At 41.1% G+C, this 21,788-nt stretch overlaps 1 protein-coding gene across 1 annotated transcript in view; it reads left to right on the top strand.

The window, feature by feature from the left end:
• tmem135 (transmembrane protein 135) overlaps nucleotides 1–21,788 on the top strand; it is a 391,315-nt gene that overhangs the window by 75,383 nt on the left and 294,144 nt on the right. The window contains exon 4 of the mRNA XM_059964593.1: nucleotides 10,289–10,322. Within this exon, the coding sequence (XP_059820576.1) occupies nucleotides 10,289–10,322 (34 nt within the window). The remainder of the gene's footprint in view (nucleotides 1–10,288; nucleotides 10,323–21,788) is intronic.

Below are 21,788 nucleotides of genomic sequence, written 5' to 3' on the forward strand. Positions count from 1 at the left end.
ATGAGAACATCAGCACCAAATGAAGTGGTTGAAATGGTTGAGGTGAGCCATATAGAATCATCTTTGTGACTCGAGAAGGTGCCAGATGCAGCTTACTCGTAGCATTTTCTTCTGAGTCAAAACATTGTTCAAATCCCTCTCCAGAGATGTAAATATTAAAAAAATCTTAGTTTATGCATTGTAGCGAGGCCCTGTTTGTTGTTTTAGCTGGCACAGCTTTGAAGAAAAACAGAGACCCATCCCTCTGTTAATGTCAGCACAAATCATCACTTTACTCTTTACAGTTGTGCTGAGGAACCTGTCCGATGCAGTAACATTAACTCAATTATTTGAGTGTGAGAGGGATTGCTATTGGGGTGATAGAATGAAACAATTCAATCGACTTCAGTTTTAGTAAGGCCATGCCTGAGATAGGAACAAGGGTGTTTTGGAAAGATTAATTTTATGCACAGGTCTGTCTGTTCTTTAGTATTTTAGTTTGAATTTTTTCAGAGTGCTCATGACATTTGGATGCTTTCAAAGTTTTTGGTTGGTAACTGTGGACTTTGAAGGCCTGTGGCGAGCGCAGATGGCTTCTTGGTGACAGGGATTTCTAGCCTTGTAGCTTCTGTGAACAAACTTCTGTGCATATGCCAGATGATAGCTTTAGGGAGGAGAAATAAGTGCTTGCTTAAGTTGTGCTGGAAGTGAAGAAGTGATGTTAAGTAGATAGGAAATGGAGAACAAAACCTCTGTGAATGAAAAGAATGTCTTTTCAAATTGGGGTTGGAGAGAAATGGCATACATGTCATTGAACAAGAGATTTGGATGTGGATAAGTGGGGAATTTATTGGCAATTGAAAGTACAAGCAACTTCGAGTTCTTGCACCCAGAGAACAGCAAATTTTGAAAAGTGAGCATGCATAATATTAACCAAAGTGTTTTATTTTGTAAAAGTTCAAAATAGAACTCTAGCTTTGTGCATTCCTGTATATTTTTATTATTCTTTCATCTGCTGTTTCGTATTTCTTCTCATTAAGTTTTAAACAAATTCTTTAAATGGTCAGAATCATTCAGAGATAACATTTGTATTATTTAAGTTTGTACTTGGGTCTTTATACTTAATATTTGGAAAGCATTTCATCATGCTCATTGCATTAGGCTATGATGTTGTCACGAGGTGGGGACAAGAGTGCTGGGAGAGGACCCACAAGCAGGACACAAACACGTCTTTCTTAGATACAATAAAATAGCATTTATTACTCGCTACACAGAAGTTCGGGAAATCAAGGAGGACAAAGAGGTACACAAACCTCGGGCTAGGGACTAGGATCGCCGTGGACCTGGGACTTGGAAACAGGGAACTGGGATCGACACGGCCATGACTTGGACAGGGGGAACATGGACAGCCGCGGACTTTGGAGTTGGACAGGGGGAACATGGACAGCTGTGGACCTTGGACTTGGACAGGGGGAACATGGACAGCCGTGGACCTTGGACGTGGACAGGAGGAACATGGACAGCCGCGGCCATGACTGGGACCCTGGGGACTGGGACTGCCACAGCCCTTGGACTTGGAGACTGGGACCTTGATTCACCGCTGCCAGACACTTGGATACCATAGATCGCTGCAGCCAGAAATGTGGACACCAAAACACAGGACAAGGAATCTGGAACCAGGACTCCTTCTCCAGATCAGGCATCGATTCTTCAGGGGGTAGACACGGACACTGGGCATGACATTGAGCCGGAACTCCGCCTTCAACTCAGGCACCGAGCCGGGACTCTTCGAGGGGTAAACACGGACAAGGGGCGTAAATGTTGAGTCAGGACTCTGCCTTCAACTCACCCCTGGTAGATTGACCTTGCCCGGACCCACTCTGATGACAGAAGGTGAATTGCTGGTACTCCGATGCAGGCTGGATCACTCTGGCTTGTCGTAGCGGCAGCGGTGACTTGCGAAGGCTTCTTAACACTCTCGCCCCGAATGGCTAAAGCCAGGGGCTTATAAGCTGCCGGTTCGGGTCAAGGGTAGATTACCTTGAATGCCGAGCTCAAGGGACGCGTGAAATGGAATTAGAAGGGAACAAGGCGTCAATGGTCCGGATCGCAACCTAACTAAATTTAAAGGGGAACCGATCCGGATCATGACAGATGTGTTTTGTAGCAGTTGACACATAACTTAAAATGCTTACTATAGATGTCTAATTCCAACACTGTCTATTGAACTATTCACTATATAATGTCTAATTGGGCTGGCAATGCTTACTGCAGCTTTTATTTGTAAAGACTCATAGGATCAATGGCTAGCCCTATAGCTATGAACTGCAGAGTAGTGAGCTAAAACACGTAAGATATATCCATATAATGTCAGTCTTATATGTTTATTATGATGCTCTCAAATTAAATTACATTTGGTTTTGATTTCAAATACTGTATAGATCTGAAGTCTACCCACCTGTAATGATTGGGACAGTACTTAGACTATAGTAATTGCTTGGAGAATTTACTTGGAGAATTGCAATGTACAGTTTGATTTTTTTTAAAGAAAAAAATTGTTATATCCTTTATGCTGCTATTGTTAATAGGAATTGATTTGGTAGATAATTTGGAATTAAACATGCCAGGTGAAAGAAATTTGCTGTCTAGACAATTTATTGATTACATCACAGACTGGTTCCAATGTGTAGGATCATAAGAGAATGCAAAGTGCTGTAGACTCAGCCAGGTCCACCACAGGTACCATCAAGGACATCTTAACGAGGCAGTGCTTCAAGAAGGCAGCATCTTACACAATCTGGGACATGCCCTATTCTCATTACTATCATCAGGGAACCTGAAGACCCACATTAAAAAATTAAACATCTTTCCCTCTGCCATCAGATTTCTGATTGGTCATTGAATCCTTTCTTTCTTTTTCAATCTTTATTATTGTTATTAATATCAACAAAATACAATTGATACATAGATAATGGGATTACAAACATACACATTACAACTGCACATGAAAGAATACATAAGCAATGATTACAGTATAAATGAGTATTCCCAAATCATGAACGATACAATATATAAATAAACAAGGCAAATCTATATCATGATAAGTAATTAAAAGGTCATTGAATCCTAACTCTTATTTCTTTCTTTTTGTGCAGTTTATTTTATAATTTTCTAGTAATTTTATGTCTTTGTACTGATTTCTGTCTTCCTTTGCCTCAGTTATCTGCATTGTTTGGTTCTGAATGGTATAGTAGTAGAAGTAAGAGGTTCTTCTAAGGGATTATCTATTGGTGGGGCATCAGGTGGCTGTAGAAACCGATCTGGGATCTACATATTCTGATACAGTGAAGGCAAGAGGTGTAGGCCTGTGGTTAGTGGTTGGATATTTTGTTTGTTCTGTCTCTGATTTTTGCAGTTGCCACTTGTTTTCTGCAACACAGTGGGGATTGCTCTCATGTAGCACAGCTCCCTCTTGGACAGATTTTCTCCAGGTGTATCCATTGAGTGCAATGCCTTCCTAGTTTTCAGATGTAATGTTGAGTTTCTTCAGGCTGATTTTGATCTTTGAAGCAAGATCTTTGCCTTTGATGGATGCTGCTTTCTTAAGGGAGCACTCTTTGCAGATGTGCTCAGTTGTGGGGAGAGTTTCTCCTGTGATGAATTGGCCTGTATCCATCACCTTTTGTAGCCTTTTCCATTCTTGTGCTCTGGTGTTTCCATACCAGACCATGAGGCAACTAGTCAGGATACTCTCCTACTCTCCACTGTGTATCTATAGAAGTTTGTCAGAGTATTAGATGATGTACAGAATGTGCACAAACTTCTGAGAAAGTAGAGGTGCTGCTGTGTTTTCTTTGAAATGTCTTATGTGCTGATCCCAGGACAGATCCTCTGATATGATAATGCCCAGGAAATTAAAGTTACTGACTCTTTCCACCTCCTCTTCCCTAATGAGCACTGGCTCATGGACCCTCAATTTTTAGTTCTCCTGTAGTCAATAATTAGCTCTTTGGCTATATTCTAATGATCAGTTTCAGCTATATTCTAGCATCTCTGACATTGCCTCCAACACAGCTCCATCCTGCTTACTTTAAGAATTCCATTCTATTTTACTTTTGAAGAACATAACATTCTTCAAACTTAACTTAACATTTGATTTTAATTCCAACAAAATTTTCTCTATCTTGACTGTTTCCTTCAAACCCATCTTTTGTTTCTAGTATCACAAACACAAGAAAATCTTATTGCTGCCTGGCCTACTGAGTTCCTCCAGCATTTTGCTTTGTTTCCAGTTTTATTGTCTCATTCCCCATACACTATTGACTTTTATCAATTCATCTCTACCTTCCAGCTCATTATATCTCCCAACCTGTTAAACATCATCCTGTTTGTTTTTTTTCTTCCTGCCTTTTCTCTGCGTCTTATAACCTGGCTTGAAAAAAAACTTTTTCTAGTGTTATGAATGTACCACAGCTCTGAGGGGCCGAAGGAGCGGGAGCAGCCCCCTCCTTCCAGAGAATTGCAAGATCGCTATTAATTCGGGTCTCGGAAGTGAGAGACAATGCAACGGTTTTGGCCATTGTTCTTAGAGGCACCTGTGTGACATGCATGTCCCTGCTACGTGACAGCTACCATGGACATGGACACCCTCAGACAATGTGGGGGTAGAGATTGCATCACCCTACTTTGATGGACATCTACAACTCTGCAAGTCAAGATAAAAGGGGGACTGCAGGAGGCAGTACCCCAGCAACGCACCCGAAGGAGACCCTCGCTCAGTGCTTCCGTGGCTGGAAGCCACTCAACACCACGTGCGCTCCTAACTCCTTTGCCTGGGGAGCAGGTGGGTGATAATACCGAGAAGGACTTCGAACTAACAACGGGGAAACAACGCTCCCCTGATTTAACGGAGTGGCTTCATAAAGACCCGGGCAAGTTTTTCCGTTTTTTACCGATCCCTCTAAAACACGTGAAACCCAGCGATTCCCTGAAAGGCTAAAGTCTGCAGACTTCTGAGTGACTTTTATATTTCCAACGGACAATATATTATCTCCTAGACAACAGTCGAGATTACTTCTTAATGATGATTATTGCTATACCCGCGTTTTAGATTGAGTATTGACGACGTGCATTATCTGAATGTTTGTATTAACCTTACTTTGTGCCCCTTTATAAATAAAAACGTTTGAAAATAGTGACATCAGACTTCAACGGACTTCTCTATCTTTGCTGGTAAGTTATCCAGTTACGGGATATGTAACACTAGTTCTGATGAAACATCAGTGATCTGAAATATTAACATTTTCACACCACAGGTGATGCCATACTATTGACTACTTGTTGCAATTTAGAAATTTTTTATTATAATTTGTAGAACTTCAGTGGAAATAGCCATAAAATATTGTAGAAAATAATGCCAATGGAAGCCTAATTTGTGATTTCTGCAATATTTTAATTATGTTTGTTCTCGATCTGTTGGCTGAAGCTGTGCACTGTTTGTTCAAAGTATATACTTTTGTCTACCAATTACAAAGGGTTAGTTTGGTTTTGCCAGTTTATGATAAAATCCTTAAGCAATAGCAAATGCACAAAGAAATTGCTGAATCATTTGTAGGGGTCTTGTGAATTACATTTGTCAGATTTTGAGATAGTTGATTTATGATAATTTTTTGAATATCTTAGTGGCTTATGACCCTCCTGTCTTTCTTGTTCTTGATTCAAGATTGTTTAGTGTCATTTCCAGTACACAAGTACTGATAGGATGCAAAGCTGGGCTGAGAAGTGGCAGATGGAGTTCAACCCAGATAAGCCTGAGGTGGTTTATTTTGGTAGGTCAAATGTGATGGCAGAATATAGTATTAATGGTAAGACCCTTGGCAGTGTGGAGGATCAGAGGGATCTTGGGGTCCAAGTCCATGGGACACTTAAAGCTGCTGCACAGGTTGACTCGGTGGTTAAGAAAACATATGGAGCATTTGCCTTCATCAATCATGGGATTGAGTTTAGGAGCTGAGAGGTAATGTTGCAGCTATGTAGGACCTCGGTCAGACCCCACTTGGAGTACTGCACTCGGTTCTGGTCGCCTCACTACAGGAAGGATGTGGAAACCATAGAAAGGGTGCAGAGGAGATTTACAAGGATGTTGCCTGGATTGGGGAGCATGCCTTATGAGAATAGATTGAGTGAATGGAGGATGAGAGGTGACCTGACAGAGGCGTATAAGATGATGAGAGGCATTGTTCGTGTGGAGAGTCAGAGGCTTTTTTCCAGGTCTGGAATGGCTAGCACAAGAGGGCACAGTTTTAAGGTGCTTAGAAGTATGTACAGAAGAGATGTTAGGGGTAAGTTTTTTACGCAGAGATTGGTAAGTGCATGGAATGGGCTGCCGGCGACAGGGGTGGAGGCAGATATGATAGGGTCTTTTTAGAGACTCCTGAACAGGTACATGGAGCTCAGAAAAATAGAGGGCTGTGGGTAATCCTCAGTAACTTCGTAGGTACGGACGTGTTTGGCACAGCTTTGTGGGCTGAAGAGTCTGTATTGTGCTGTAGGTTTTCTATGTTTCTAAGTGTAAAGAAGAGCAAAATAATTGGTACTTTGGATCTGATGCAGCACAAAAAAGACCATGATAAGACAAAGAACATAATATCAGTGAAACACAATAAATATAAATGTATAAGATAGTTTAATTGATTGTATGTCCATAAAGTAATGCTAGACACTAGAGTGTCTATGCATAAGGTGACTGACAAGAAATGATAAAGTAGTGGTGTTTGGAGTTGTGGAAGTGTGGGTTGGTGGGTTACTAGTGGGTGGAGGTGTCCATCAGCCTTACTGCTTGGGGAAGTAACTGTTTTTGAGCCTGATGGTTCTGGTGTGGATGCTACGTAGCCTCTCCCTGATAGGAAAGGTGAGTGGGATCCTTCATGATGTTACTGACACTTTTCTGGCACCTTTCTGTGTACATATATCCTTGATGGTGATGCAGTATGCAGTTTTGAGTACCCATTGTAGAGCCTTCCTATTCGCTGCAGAACGTTTCCATACCATGTAGCGATGCCGATTGTTAGGATGCTCCTCACTGTGCTTCTGTAGAATGACATGGTCCAGTGCTCTTCAATTAGGTGTTAGCTGCATGCTGGAGAATATTTTATCTGTGTACAGTTGGCCCTCCTTATCTGCGAGGGATTGGTTCCAGGACCCTTCGTGGATTCCAAAAAACGCGGATGCTCAACCTGTCTCAATGCGCTGGACCGTAGAACCCAGCGGAACCCCAGACCTTATTTAACCTGTCTCAGTACGGTGGACGTTAGAACCCGGCGGCGCAGCTCTGAATCCGCAGTGTTTCTGTTCACGAAAGTAATCATGATCACGATTGAAAATAAAGTGGAAATAATAAAGCGATCGGAAAGAGGTGAAACGCCATCGGTCGCTGGAAAGGCGTTAGGCTACGTCAGTCAGCGATCGGAACAATTTTAAAGAATAAAGTGAGAAAGACCCTGCCCCGATGAAAGCTACAATTATTAATAAGCCACGCAGTGGTTTAATTATTGGGTTTTGGGGTTTTGGGTTTTTGATCCTCCCGGCGCTGAAACATACGTTCTTAGGTGCTTTATATGCATAGAAAGGTAAAATATATACTATATACTACGACAAACTAACGCTAAGTAATACCAGATATACCTGTTCCGACTTGCTTAGTAAGAGAACTTGTGATTTTTTTCGATCCCGATTCATGATAACCCACGCACATCCTCCTGTATACTTAAAATCATCTCTAAATTACTTATAATACCTAATACAATGTAAATACTATGTAAAATAGTTGTTATACTGCATTGCTTAGGGAATAATAACAAGAAAAAAGTCTGTACATGCTTGAACAACAAGTGCTGGAAGAGCACTTCTGGGTTTTCTCGCTTCGCGGTTGATTGAATTCATGGATGCGGAACTCGCGGATAAGGAGGGCCGACTACATATAGTTTTCTAATAACTACGGTATGATGTTCTGATATGCTTTAATTAGATCTGCCACACTTAAGTGGAATTTGGAATTAAGTTCATCTGATTATATCTTGAGTAGTTCTTTAAAACAATTTCATTAGCAGGGGGTCCTGATTGTATTTTGAAAGGTGTGCCAACCAATGAACACTTATAGATGTGTAGTCTAATCCCTTGTTTCTCTTGTACTTTGAATAACTTGTTTGTTCAACTCAATCAATGATTCTAAAAATCCTGGAGGATTTCAGTTCTCTTTTAAAACAAAATCTTTACGATTTTGTTAAGGATAATCCTCTCAAATTCTAGGTATGGAAATTCAAAGGTAAACAAGTTCTTCAAGATGCTGCTAGATGTATCCATAGTAATCAGTGCAGGATTACAGCCCTCTATAAATACTTTCTGAATTCCATGTGAAAGTCTGTGTGTATGCCACCTTCCAGTGGCAGATAACTCAGAATGATGGTGTCTATTTAAATAGGAACAACTTTGAAAGGGAACTACTGACAGATGTGCGGTACTGCAAATTTACTTATCATGCTAAGCAACAGTGGTTGTCATCTTTGGTCATTTAATCAATTTAGCATCTTTTAGATGAAATGCCCTGTTAGTTTTAATGCTCATAGGAAACTAAAGCTGACAGGAGAGAAATGAAGTTTTGTTGATATTGTCAGACTTAACAGCAAAGTAATGAATGACCTTATGACTCTGGATTTGTTTGAATTAGCCAAACCTACATAGCCCTGTGCCCCTGACATATTGCAGATACCTTTTGTGCTGTCAGTTTGTATCTCTGTTATGCCATTGGATCTGCATTCTTCTCAGTCTCGTGAAAGAGTGGTGTTATGAATGCATTATAACTTTGTAAGAGTGGTGAATGGAGATTAGACGTTTTTTGAATGCATTAAGTGCCAAATCTATTTTACTATAGAGATTTTTCATTGGCTGAATTTAAAAGCTTTTCTTACAGTGATGATAAAGCAGTTCACAACATTTCCACAATAATTGGGAGTGTATGAAAATTTTTTTTATATTGTATGTGCTGTAGCTGAAGACATTTTGTTGTAAATGTTGCATAATTCATCATTGGAATATGCAAAGGGATAGTCAGCAACGTAAGTTTCTGCAGAGGCTTGAGACCCTTGAGCACAACACACAAACTGCTGGTGGAACTCAGCAAGTCAGGGAGTATCTATGGAGAGGAACAAATAGTTGATGTTTTTTTGTCAAGATCCTTCATCAGGAATTCTCACCCCAAAATGTTGACTATTTATTACTCTCCATAGATGCTGCCTGACTTGCTGAGTTTCTCTAGCATTTTGTGAGTGTTGTGATGGCAGACATCCCACCCTGCAAAAACTCATTTCAGAGAGGTAGCACCATTAGTTTGTGGGAGTCTCCTGGGAGAGGTGGGACGTCTGCAATGGAGTAGTTCTTTAGCAGCTAGCCAGCTAGTTTAAATAGCGTTACCTATGCTAATGAATGATTGACACCTGTTAAACTCACCTTTTATGTCTTTTACATTTTAACCCTCCATGGGCAATAGAAATCACTTTAGTGTAGTCTGGGGTGAAGTACGTTTTATATTTTCTTTTTTTTGGAACATCTCTCTCTCTCTCTCTCTCTCTCTCTCTCTCTCTCTCTCTCTCTCTCTCTCTCTCTCTCTCTCCTCTCTCCTCTCTCCTCTCTCCTCTCTCCTCTCTCCTCTCTCCTCTCTCCTCTCTCCTCTCTCCTCTCTCCTCTCTCCTCTCTCCTCTCTCCTCTCTCCTCTCTCTCCCTCCCTCCCCCCTCTCTCCCTCCCCCCCTCTCCCTCTCCCTCTCTCCCCCCCCTCTCCCCCTCTCTCCCCCCTCTCTCCCTCTCCCTCTCTCCCCCCCTCTCCCTCTCTCCCCCCCCCTCTCTCTCTCTCTCTCTCCCTCCCCTCTCTCCCTCCCTCCCTCTCCCTCCTTCTCTCCCTCTCCCTCCCTCTCTCCCTCTCCCTCCCTCTCTCTCTCTCTCTCTCTCTCTCACTCACTCATGCGGGAGACTCTTGGAACTTCCAGGACGGGTGGGAGGTCTGTGACAGATAGTCAAGTTTGTTTTTTTCTTTTTCTGCCTTCAAATCATCAGCTTCATCTCTGTGAACTGATGCAGTTCACTTGAAGCTTGTCCCCATTTCACTTTTAAATTCAAGAATAATTCATGAAAGTCTTTTAAGATTTTTATGTTTCTTCTTCAAATGCAGTTGTAGTTTGCAAAGAAATATTTTAAAGGAATATTTATTATATATCTGGAACTTGAGTAAATTATTAACAATTTCTTATTGGTTTACAGGAGAGGCCTCTTGACAATTTATATGGCTAACTTGGTAAGTAATTTCTTTTTTCTGAGGTTTGCTTTGCTCAGTTGCCATAAACTCTTACTGGTTGATCTTATTGTCATAAGTTTGCATAATGGAATTTTGTTGTATTTGTTTCTAAGTTAGTTTTATGGATAGTTAGTAGCTTAGTTTGGAATAGTGTTACAGTTGTATTAAACATGATTCTTACTACTTTCCAGCGTGTAATGTATTAGAAACCATTTGATATTGAGGGGAAGAAAAAGCACTTGTTAAGATTCAATCCTTATGAAAATTTACATAAACCTGAGGCTGTTGTGCTGTTGGTATAATTTTGTTGAAAATGGATTTTGATATAATTAGATTTTGGGTATTGAACCTATTAATGAGCTATGCCAGGAGAGGAAATTGAAGCTCTTCTGTCAAGAATGGTTGCTTCTGCAGATTAATGTTATTTGGGACATATGGTTTACATCTTGAGTACTATGATGTGGATTGTAATTGGCAGTGCATATGCAAACTTGTTATGGCACATTTTACTGATTAACTTGTGACTAATAGATGCAGTAAGTCTTTTTTTTCGCTCCGATAAACTACACCATTTTATAGATTAAGGTGTGGAATGCGATCCTGATTTGTGTTTTGTTAACTAACTTCAAGCAGGGTAATGGTGTGATTATTCCAATTTATCTGAATTTAGCAGAAACAAAATACAAGCCACTGCTGTTGTTTCAAATCACTCTTCCAATGACTTCTTGAAAATGCACAGTTTTGAATAAGGACAGGTTGGACTTCACTGTAAACAGAATTCTGCCAACACCTTCTCACCTATAGCTCACATATACTGGAAAATTGCCAAGAACCAAGCAATAATATCACAGCATGACTCAACACCATTAGGAAGAATGTTTTTAAGTAGCCAATTAAAATAGTTTAATCTTAACATCATGTGATTGACTTGAAACAATAGATAGTTTTTAATAAGATGGAGCATAGCACCTGTATCTTTGTAAATCATGGTTTCATTAAGTGTATAGTATTAAACTGCCGTATTTTAATCATTTTAATTTCACCAACTGAAGTTCAGTTTTCCTTTTGTCAGTGAGTGTCCTAATGAGAAATAAATTTACAGGCAAACTTTATTACATTCTCTGATATGGTAATTTTAGTACTTTAAATCAGAATCCGGTTTATTGTAACTATTATATTACATGAAATTTGTTGTTTTGTAGCAGTACAGTACAAACACTACAGCTTTACCTAAAATTATGAAATAAACAGTGCAGGAAGAAAGGAATAATGAGGCAATGTTTATGGAACATTCAGAAATTTGTTGGCATACGAGGATAAATTGTTTCTGAATCATTTGATGATTGTGGATCTTCAGGCACCTGTGCCTCCTCCCTCATGGTACTGAAAAGAGGGCATGTCCTAGAGGTTGTGGGTCCTTAGTGATGATTACGGCCTTCGAGGCAACTATTGCAGATGTTCTCGATGGTAGGAGGGTTATTCCCATAATGGTCCTGGCTAAGTCGATAACCCTCTGTGCATTGGAGCCTGTATACCTTGCTGTTATGGAACCAGTCAGAATACTCTTCAGCATACTTGTATAGAAATTTGCAAAAGTATTTGGTGACATTCCAAATCTCCTCAAACTCTTAACAAAGTAGAGAAGCTAGCATGCTTTCTTCATGGTTCCTTCAATAAGTTGGTTCCAGCTCAGGTCTTCTGAAATGTTGACATGCAGGAGCTTATTCACACATTGCACTGCTGACCCCTCAGTGAGGTGTGTGGTCTTCCGACTTCCCCATCCTGAAGTCCATGATCAATATGTTGGTCTTGCTGACATGGAATGCAAAGTTGCTGTGACACCACTCAACCATCTAGAATGTGTGATAATTCATTTTCACTACAAGTGAATGAAGAAGACTAAAAGAAAATTCCTTATACCCAGTACGTTTAACTTGAGAAAGCAGTAGGGAATAGCAGTGTAGAGTAGGTATCCATCTACTTTGGACCCAAGAAAGATGCTTTTGAAAATGATGAGAAATGTACTCATCATTGAATAAATGGTGAACAGAGTAATTTTAGAGATCCTTCTGCAGAAATCACAAAAGCATGTTAGCTAATATAGTTCTCAAGGCCTTAGCTTCTAGAAGGTTAGAATACAAATAATTTGAAGATAAGTTGATTTTAAGTTGTGGGGAGAACTGCAGTCAGTGGACATCTGAAAAGAAAATAGCAAATGCTTGAAAAGCTCAGTAAGTCAGGCAACATCTGTAGAAACAGAAATGGTGAACGTTTTGAGTCTGCAATTCTTTGTTGGGACTCCTTCAGTTCTGGTTGTTACTTATTTGAAATAGAACTTAAAGAGGCTGCAGTGCTTAAAGGATGTACAGATCAGCTAGCAGATGTTCTTACTGACATCTTCAACACCTCCCTGAGCAGTGCCACCATTCCAATGTGCTTCAAGGCTGCCATCATCGTTCCTGTGCTGAAGAAATCCTCAGTGTCCTGCCTCAATGACTATCGTCTTATTGCACTCATATCCGTCATCATGAAGTGTTTCGAGAGGCTGGTCATGAGGCACATCAAGACCCTGCTGCCCCCCTCACTGGACCCCCTGCAGTTTGTGTACCATCCCATCTCCTCAACAGACAACGCCATTGCCATCACCCTCTACCTGGCCCTAGCCCACCTGGACAAAAAAGACATGTACGTTCAAATGCTGTCATTAGACTTCAGTTCAGCATTCAACACAATCATCCCTCAGAAACTGATTAGAAAGTTGAGCCTGCTGAGCCTGAGCACCTCCGTCCGCAACTGGATGCTAGACTTCCTGACTGGGAGACTTTGGTCAGTCCGGATCGGGAGCAGCATCTCCAACACCATCACACAGAGCATGGGGGCCCCCCAGGACTGAGTGCTCAGTCCACTGCTGTTCACTCTGCTGACCCACAACTGTGCAACACACAGCTCGAACCACATCATCAAGTTCGCTGATGACACGACCATGGTGGGTCTCCTCAGCAAGAACAATGAGTCAGCTCTCAGAGAGGAGGTGCAGTGGCTAACGGACTGGTGCAGAGCCAACAACCTGTCTCTGAGTGTGAACAAAACAAAAGAAATGGTTGTTGACTTCAGGTGGTCACGGAGTGACCCCCCCCCCCCCCCCCGCTGAACTTCCCGCTGAACATCAACGGCTCCTCGGTAGAGATCATTAAGAGTACCAAATTTCTTGGTGTTCACCTGACAGAGAATCTCACCTGGTCCCTCAACACCAGCTCCATAGCAAAGAAAGCCCAGCAGCGTCTCCACTTTCAGCAAAGTCTGAGGAAAGTCCACCCCCCCCCCCATCCTCATCACATTCTACAGGGGTTGTATTGAGGGCATCCTGAGCAGCTGCATCACTGCCTGGTTTGGAAATTGCACTATCTCGGATTGCAAGACCCTGCAGCGGATAGTGAGGTCAGCTGAGAAGATCATTTGGGTCTCTCTTCCTGCCATCTTCTCCCTCCTGCCATCTGGGAAAAGGCACCGAAGCATTTGGGCTCTCATGACCAGACTATGTAACAGTTTCTTCCTCCAAGCCATCAGACTCCTCAGTACCCAGAGCCTGGACTGACACCAACTTACTGCCCTTTACTGTGCCTATTGTCTTATTATTTATTCTAATGCCTGCACTGCTTTGTGCACTTTATGCCGTCCTGGGTGGGTCTGTAGTCTAGTGTGGGTTTTGTTTTTCTCTGTGTTGTTTTCACATAGTTCAGTTTTTGTACTGTTTCATGTAGCACCATGGTCCTGAGAAACATTGTCTCGTTTTTACTGTGTACTGTACCAGCAATTATGTTTGAAATGACAATAAAAGTGACTTGACTTGATTTCCATTCAGACTGAAAGGCTTGAGCTGAGAGCTTACTGGCTTTTCAGATTTTTTAAGATATATAAAGACCAAAATAGAGGCAAGAGTACCAGGACCAGTTGGACCTCACCCTAGAGTTCAGATGGATGCAGTAGAACAGATTGAGGAGGCAATGGTAATAGTTCCAGAGGAGTGAAAATTTATAAATGTCATTCCACTCTTTAAGAAAAGACAGGAAGTTATAGGCCAGTTAGCCTGACATCAGTGGTTGGCAAGATGCTGGAGTCCACTATTAAGGATGAGGTTTTGATTACTTGGAGGCATATGTGAAAGTAGGTCAAAGTCAGCATGGTTTCCTTAAGGGGAAATCCTCCCTTAAAATTCTTAGGGAATTCTTTGACAAAATAACAGGCAGTATGGGCATAAGAGAGTCAGTGAATGTTATATTACTTGGTTTCTCAGGCCTTTGACAAGGTGCCACGCATGAGGCTGCTAAACAGATTAGAGCTCATGGTATTACAGGAAAGATACCAGCATGGATAGTAGATTAATTGACTGGCAGGAATCAACGAGTGCGAATAAAAGGGGGCAATCTGGCTGGCTGCTGGTGACTAGTGGTGTTCCTCAGGGATCAGTGTTGGGACTGCTTCTTTTCACATTATATGACAGTGATGGAATTGATGGCTTTGTGGCCAAGTTTATGGACAATGCAAAGATGGCTGGAGGGGTAGGGAGTTGCAGGAGGATTTAGACAGATTAAGAGAATGGGCAAATAAGTGGCAGATGGGATACAATGTTGGGAGGTGTATGGTCATGCATTTTAGTAGAAAGAATAAAGACATAGATTAAAAAAATAAATAAAATGATCTCTCTCACTCTATGGACCATCTTCCACCAAAATTTAGTCTTAGGAAACGGACACTAGAGGTTAACATGACAATGTTACAGCTCAGGCCTATGAGTCACAGTTTAATTGTGGTGTCCTCTATACGTCCTCCTCATGGAATGCATGAGTTCCCTCTGGATACTCCAGCTGCTTCCCATAGTCCAAAGTTGTACCGTGTAGGTTACATTGGTCATTGTAATTTGTCCTGTGATTAGGTTAGGGTTAAATTGGGGTTGTCGGGGGTTACTGGATGGTGCTGCTTGAGGAGTGATAAGGACCTATTCCGCGCTATATCGGTAAATAAATAAATAAATGATCTCTGTATGGGGAGTAAATTCAGAAATCAATGGTGCACAGGGACCTGGGAGTACTTGTGAAGGATTCTCTAAAAGCTAACGTGAGGGTTGAGTTAGTGAAGGAGACAAATGCAATGTTAGCATTCATTTTGAGAAGACTAGAATATATATGCAAGGATGCTTTGAGGCTTTATAAGGTATTGGTCAGACCACAGTAGGAGTATTGTTAGCAGTTTTGGGCCCCTTATCAAAGTAAGGGTGTGTTGGCATTGTTCAGCAAGAGAAGTTTCTTGAGAATGGTCCCAGGAGTGAAAGGGTTAATGAATGAGGAGTGTCGGATGGCTCTGGGCCTGTACTTGCAGGAGTTTAGAAGAATCGGGGGGGGGGGGGGGGTGGATCTCATTGAAACTTATCAAATATTGGAAGGCCTGGACAAAGTTGATGTGAAGAGGATGTTTCTTATTGTGGGGGAATCCAGGAATTGAGGGCACAGACTCAGATTAGAGGGACATCCATTTAGAATAGTGGTCACCAACCTTTTTAAGCCCAAGATCCCCTACCTCAGCCTTAGTAAAAGGCAAGATCAACCCCAGATCAATTAGTTACAGGCATGCGCACCGGGGCAGAAAAGACCGGAAGTATAACCCCACAACCCGGAAGTAGAATTAATGTATAAACACCAGGGGTACCCACCCTTTTTCTGCACCGTGGACCGGTTGAATATTGACAATATTCTTGCAGGCTGGCTGATGTGGGGGTGGTTTTTAAACACAACGGGAATACAGCAGTACTTGAAGCAGGTTCCTTATGTCTGGTCTATTCCACAATTTAGCTTTTGCAGCTCTCGGCACTTAGCTTCTGTCCTGCACTGCTCACGTTTCTTCCGCTGAAAAAACTCAACAGATTTGTCTTTAAGTGCAGGATGCTTGGACTCAGGGTACCGGAGCAGTTTTGAGGGCTTCATTGCCTCATTAGACAGCCTCCGGGTCCGAGCTCCAGCCTCCCGCCCACCCGTCACTAGATGCCTTGGCCAGGTGCGGCTGGTTGTGGGTGGGGTGAGAGGACAAGGTCAGGGCCAGAGGTCCCCGTGCCAGGGCTGAGGCTATCGCAATCTGGAGAGAGCGAGCGATCGAACGAAGCGTGCAACAGGTCACATGCCCCCCTCCCCCCCCCCAATAGGATCTGTCGGCCGACAAAAGTTTGTTTCAGTAGATCGCAGCAAGGTAGCTTCTCTGATACTTATGAAACACTGAGCCTGAATTAGGGCGTCTGCAAATATTTTAGCACTGGGTTCCCTACGAACATTCGGTGTGTTAAACAGGTTTAGAGGCAACGCTCCAGGCCAGCAGCAACGGCACTTCCCGTTGGCCGCCCGAGGCCAACCAGTGATCCCTGGTGCAAGGGTATCACTGTGTTTAGGCCACTGATGACTTTGCGTGGGTTCAAGTTCAACACTGGGTGTGACAGGGAATGAGGAAAGGTGCAGCTGACTGGTATGGTTTCCTCGCGGCCGGGTGGTTGGGGACCACTAAAGTACTCTGTGTAATGTGGGGGAGCTACACACATGTGCACTGGGCAGAAAGAACGGAACTAAAACCCCGCAATTCGGAAACAATCTTCCAACAGTATTTGTGTATTTTTCATTTTTTTTGGGATCTACTGGGAAAGTCTCAAAGATTGACTAGTCGATCGCGATTGACAGGTTGGCAACCACAAATTTAGAATATAGGAAGAATTTCTTTAACCAGAGGGCAGTTGACCTGAAATTTATTGCTACAGGTGGCTGTGGAGGCCAAGTTATTGGGTATATTTAAAGTGGTGGTTGATTGGTTTTTATTTAGTAAGTGCGTCAGAAGTTACGAGGAGAAGGCAAGAAAATAGGTTGAGAGGAATAATAAATCCTCTATGAAGGAATGACAGAGCAAACACGATCGCCTAAATAGCCTAATTCTGGTACTGTTTTTTTTAATTAGTCCTAGGGCTTACAGTAAGTAACAGGAATGGTGTAATATCTTCACCCTCATGGGTGATAATTAATAGTCAATGAGTATGTAAAAAAGACATTGTTCACAAAGTAACTATTCGTAAAGAGGGCAAATGCAGATAAAAATATTTATAACTTTCTCAAAATTAATATTGAGTATTAGCTGATTTTTGCCTCTGAATTGTGAACTATAGGTTAAGAATGGTGAAGCAATCTCAGTAAGCTGAATGGCCTAATTCTGTTCCTATGTCTTATGGCCTAACTCTTGCCTAATGTATTATATATGGGGTAATCTAACTGAGTAATTTGAAATGATTAAAGACGTTGATAATGTACCGATAGAAGATGTTAATTCCCCTGAGGACTACACCTAAAAAAATATATTTTTACAGTCCTTACTTTAATTAACTCCTTTTATGAGGTTTGCTATTAGAGTTTAGACTTTTTTTTAAAGCTGACAGAAGGCAGAACATTTTCACACAAGGTGTAATGCAATTTTTGAACTTTTTGCTGTGAAATATAGGTAAATTAAAAATTTCAAAACTTTTTTTGTTGGCAAATGTATAAAGTATTACACACTGAGGTAATCGTTCAGTTAAAATACTAGTCAGCAATAATCTGATATGTGGAACAGACTCAAAATGCTAAAGGGCTTCTGCCTCTATGCTCTAATGATAGCAGGATTGAATCAAGCGAAGTAAAATGCACATTGATGTGAAGTCACACAGTTTGTTCAAGGTCAGCAGGTTAACTTAAATAATTAGTTCATCCACTAAAAACTTTTATTAATATCATAATATATGCACTCAGACCCTGTATAATGCTTCCCTGCATAGAGCTGATTTATTACAATGTGATTATTCAATTCTTCAGTGAAATTTTTAAAAAATGACAAAAATTCATTCTAAACAACACTTAAAACTTCTCAAGACTAGCCACCATTACAGTAAATGTTTAATCAATCAATGAGGGCTTTAGATACGCTCTGAGCTATTCACAGCCAATCACATTATCAGTTCATGCTCTTCTTCCCCGCATGTGTAAACACTCCTGCTCCCTTGCCAACTTATTCTATTTTTTTTCACCCATAATGTCTGGAAAGTGGTGTGCAACTTCCAGTGAGGGTAGTACATCTAAGATGTCTAGGAAAAGCATTAGTATGGATGTGATTCGGATATGGATATCCATATGGATATGAATGTGTATGCAAGTGATGAGGCATTTGGAAGCTGCTGAGCGTCAGGTTGATGTTGGCACCTCTTTGAAATTGGCTACATCGGGGGACCTCCAGTAAGATGGCGATTATTTAGCTGCTTCGAACTTTTGCTCCGTCATTCTCCCTATCTTTGCACTATTTGTATCCATTCTTAAACCTTAGTTAGGTATTTTATTAGGTCTCTTTTACTTGCCTGCGAACAAATCTATCTTATGATGTCTACCAAAAGCACTAAAACCGGGAAATTGGCTATATCGACAATCAGAACAATTATTAAGTATGCAGACAAGATAAAAGCTTCTGCAATGATGACGTCAAAGTTAGCATCAACAAAGATGACTCATTCAAGGAGCCATTTGATTGAAAATATAGAAAATAGACTAAATATATGGGAGGATAACCAAACACAATGAAACATGCCCCTAACCCAGCTGATAATACTGGAAAAGGCAAGGAGCATCTTCAACCATATTCAAGAAGATACGTCGACAACCAGCAGAGATTGGTTTGATAGATTTAAACAGCACAGTAAACTCCATAGCATATGTATCTCTGGTGTAGTGGCTTGTGCAAACAGCAAGGCAGCCCAAGATTTTCCTGTAACACTGAAGGCCATAATCAAAACGGACAATTATCCTCCTGAGCTTGTTTTCAATGTGAATAAAATAGGTCTATTTTGGAAAAGAATGCCTTCTACTTACATCTGTTGAGAAGAGAAATCTGGGTCAAGGCTGCAAAGGACTGGTTAACTCTCTGAAGGTGACTTTAAGTTACTGCCTATAATTGTGTATCACTCTGAAACACCACAAGTAATGAATGGCATTTTAAAGTCCAGTCTGCTATTGATTTGGAAATCAAACAGCTTGGGATGAAGTAACTTCAAACTGCATGAATGGAATATTTTAAAAGTCAAGGAGAGAAGCATGTACCAGCATCCTAGGATTTCAGGTGGAGCCAGTCATCCAGAATATTGTTGAACTGGCCATTGAAGTGAGATTAGAGGATGTTATGATGGCAATGTTGAAGAGTTACTGCATTCTCATGGTGAGAGCCTTAATAACGAAGAGCTTTGGGAATTGGCAGAGCATCACATCCTGGGTGATCATCAATCTGAGGACATCATGTGATCATCAATCTGAGGACACAGATGGAGAAGAGGAAACACCAGCATGAAGCCTCACCACAAAATTTCTCAGCACTAGCTTCACCACGATCACACAAATCATGAATCAGTTCATCAATAATGTCCTTGACTGACAGAGAAGCGATAAGGCAAAGGGAAGTGTTCACGACATGATTTCCTGCTACTGAGAACGGCTTCATGAGAGGAAACTTAAGAAAAGGCAGTCAAATCTCGATGCCTACTTGAAGGAGGGGGACCGACAGCCTGGTCTCTGCTCTAAGATGTAACTACCACCCGCTTCCCTCCACTGCTGCTGCTGTGATGTGTTGCTGCTCCACTGATGTACGGGTTAGGCCTATTTGCGCTTTTGTTACTCCACAAATTACTGTATATTCCTAAGTAATATATCATCTACCTCGGGTTTGGTTTTTTTAAAATCAGGCACTCATATCCATTTTCGTAATGTTATAATAACTCTGCATAGTGCTGATTTACGTATTGCTCCACTTCCGAGGAACGTATCCTCAGCGTTAAGCAGGGTCTGAGTGTTCATTGACCCTACATGTTTTGGGCTATGTGTGAACATAGTAAACACAAATGGGCATTGTGAAAATACTGATCAGGCTTATTTCTGTCTGGATAATGTATATAAAATTATATAAAAACTGTAAAAGAATTTCATCTGATTTGGCTTCTGAAACAAGAACGGATTTTCTGTAGTTCTTTGGTCTGCAGCTACCTGCATTATCATTTCTTTGGAAATGATAACAAACCAGTTTAGCTAAGTAAGTCTGAATTGTTCTCAGTATATTGCCTTTAAATGTAAAGCCTTTTTTAAATGTGAGATGGAGTGATTCATATTTGGTTCTCAAATATGATTTTAAGTACCTTTAAAAAGTGGATTGCACAGTATAACAATCAACAATGAGTTTCCATTAGAAATGGAAGTTTGAAAGGAAACATACAGTTACTGGCAATATGAAATTTGAGCGGATCAGGCAACATTTGTGGAAGATGAAACAGTTGATATTCCTTTCTGGGACTCTTAGTTGGAACCTGGAAAGAGAAAATTAGTTTTCAATAGCAGAGAAGGTAGTGTTGAATGGGCAGAACAAACAGAATATGTATGATGGTATGAGACCAAATTGAATCAGATTATGCTGTGTTGTCTGTGTTATGTGTTACTACTAGCATGACTGTGGGACATGCACATCAAACTGGTTGCTAATAGAAAGCGGAATAACTGAGCCAAAATGATGTAAATTACAAATATGCAGTTTTGAAACAGACAGAGCGAAAGAGCAAGTATCCTGAAGTTAGAGTATTCAATATTGTTCAGAAGGCTGCACATGCCCAGATCGAGGGTAAGTATTGTTACAGGAGACTACATACAGGCCAGAATGGGGTAGAGAATTAAAGTGGTTGACAACTGGAAGTTCCAGTTGAATGCAAGTTCTTTGCAAAGTGATCACAAAGAGCATTGTGGAGATCTGTTTGGAACATAGAATGCAGTACACTAGATTGGAAACAGTGTGAGTGAATTGCTGCTTCACCTGGAAAGACTTCGATCCCTAGATGGTGTGAATGAAAGAAATGGAAGTACAGGTATTGCATTGTCTTTGGTACATGGGAAGTGTAATAATATGAGTGGATAGTGAGGGTTGGGAGCAGATGAGCAGACCTGGGAGTTGAAAAGGGAGTGATCCTTTCAAAATATTGAAAGTGGATGGGAGAAGAGTGTGTTTTTTGATGGAGTTCACAGAAGTTGTGAAAGATGATTCATTAAATGCAGAGGTAGGTGAGGTGAAGGTGAAGACCTGGAGAACTCTGATCTAGCTTTATGGTGAGGGACAGTCAAATAATTTATTCTCTATGGCCAAATCATAATGTGGTTTATTATCACTGACATACGTACAGCAAGTAACCACTTTAAGTTAATTTGTACACCTCGTTAATGCAAATAGCCAATCATGTGGCAGCAAATTAAGGGATAAAAGCATGCTGATATGGTCAAGAGGTTCATTTCTTGTTCAGACCAGATATCAGAATTTGGAAGGAATGTGATCAATGTGAATTTAACCATGGAATCATTATTGGTGCCAGACAGGGTGGTTTGAGTATCTCAGAAA

Source organism: Hypanus sabinus, chromosome 3, assembly GCF_030144855.1.
Source record: "Hypanus sabinus isolate sHypSab1 chromosome 3, sHypSab1.hap1, whole genome shotgun sequence".
Lineage (NCBI taxonomy): Eukaryota > Metazoa > Chordata > Chondrichthyes > Myliobatiformes > Dasyatidae > Hypanus > Hypanus sabinus.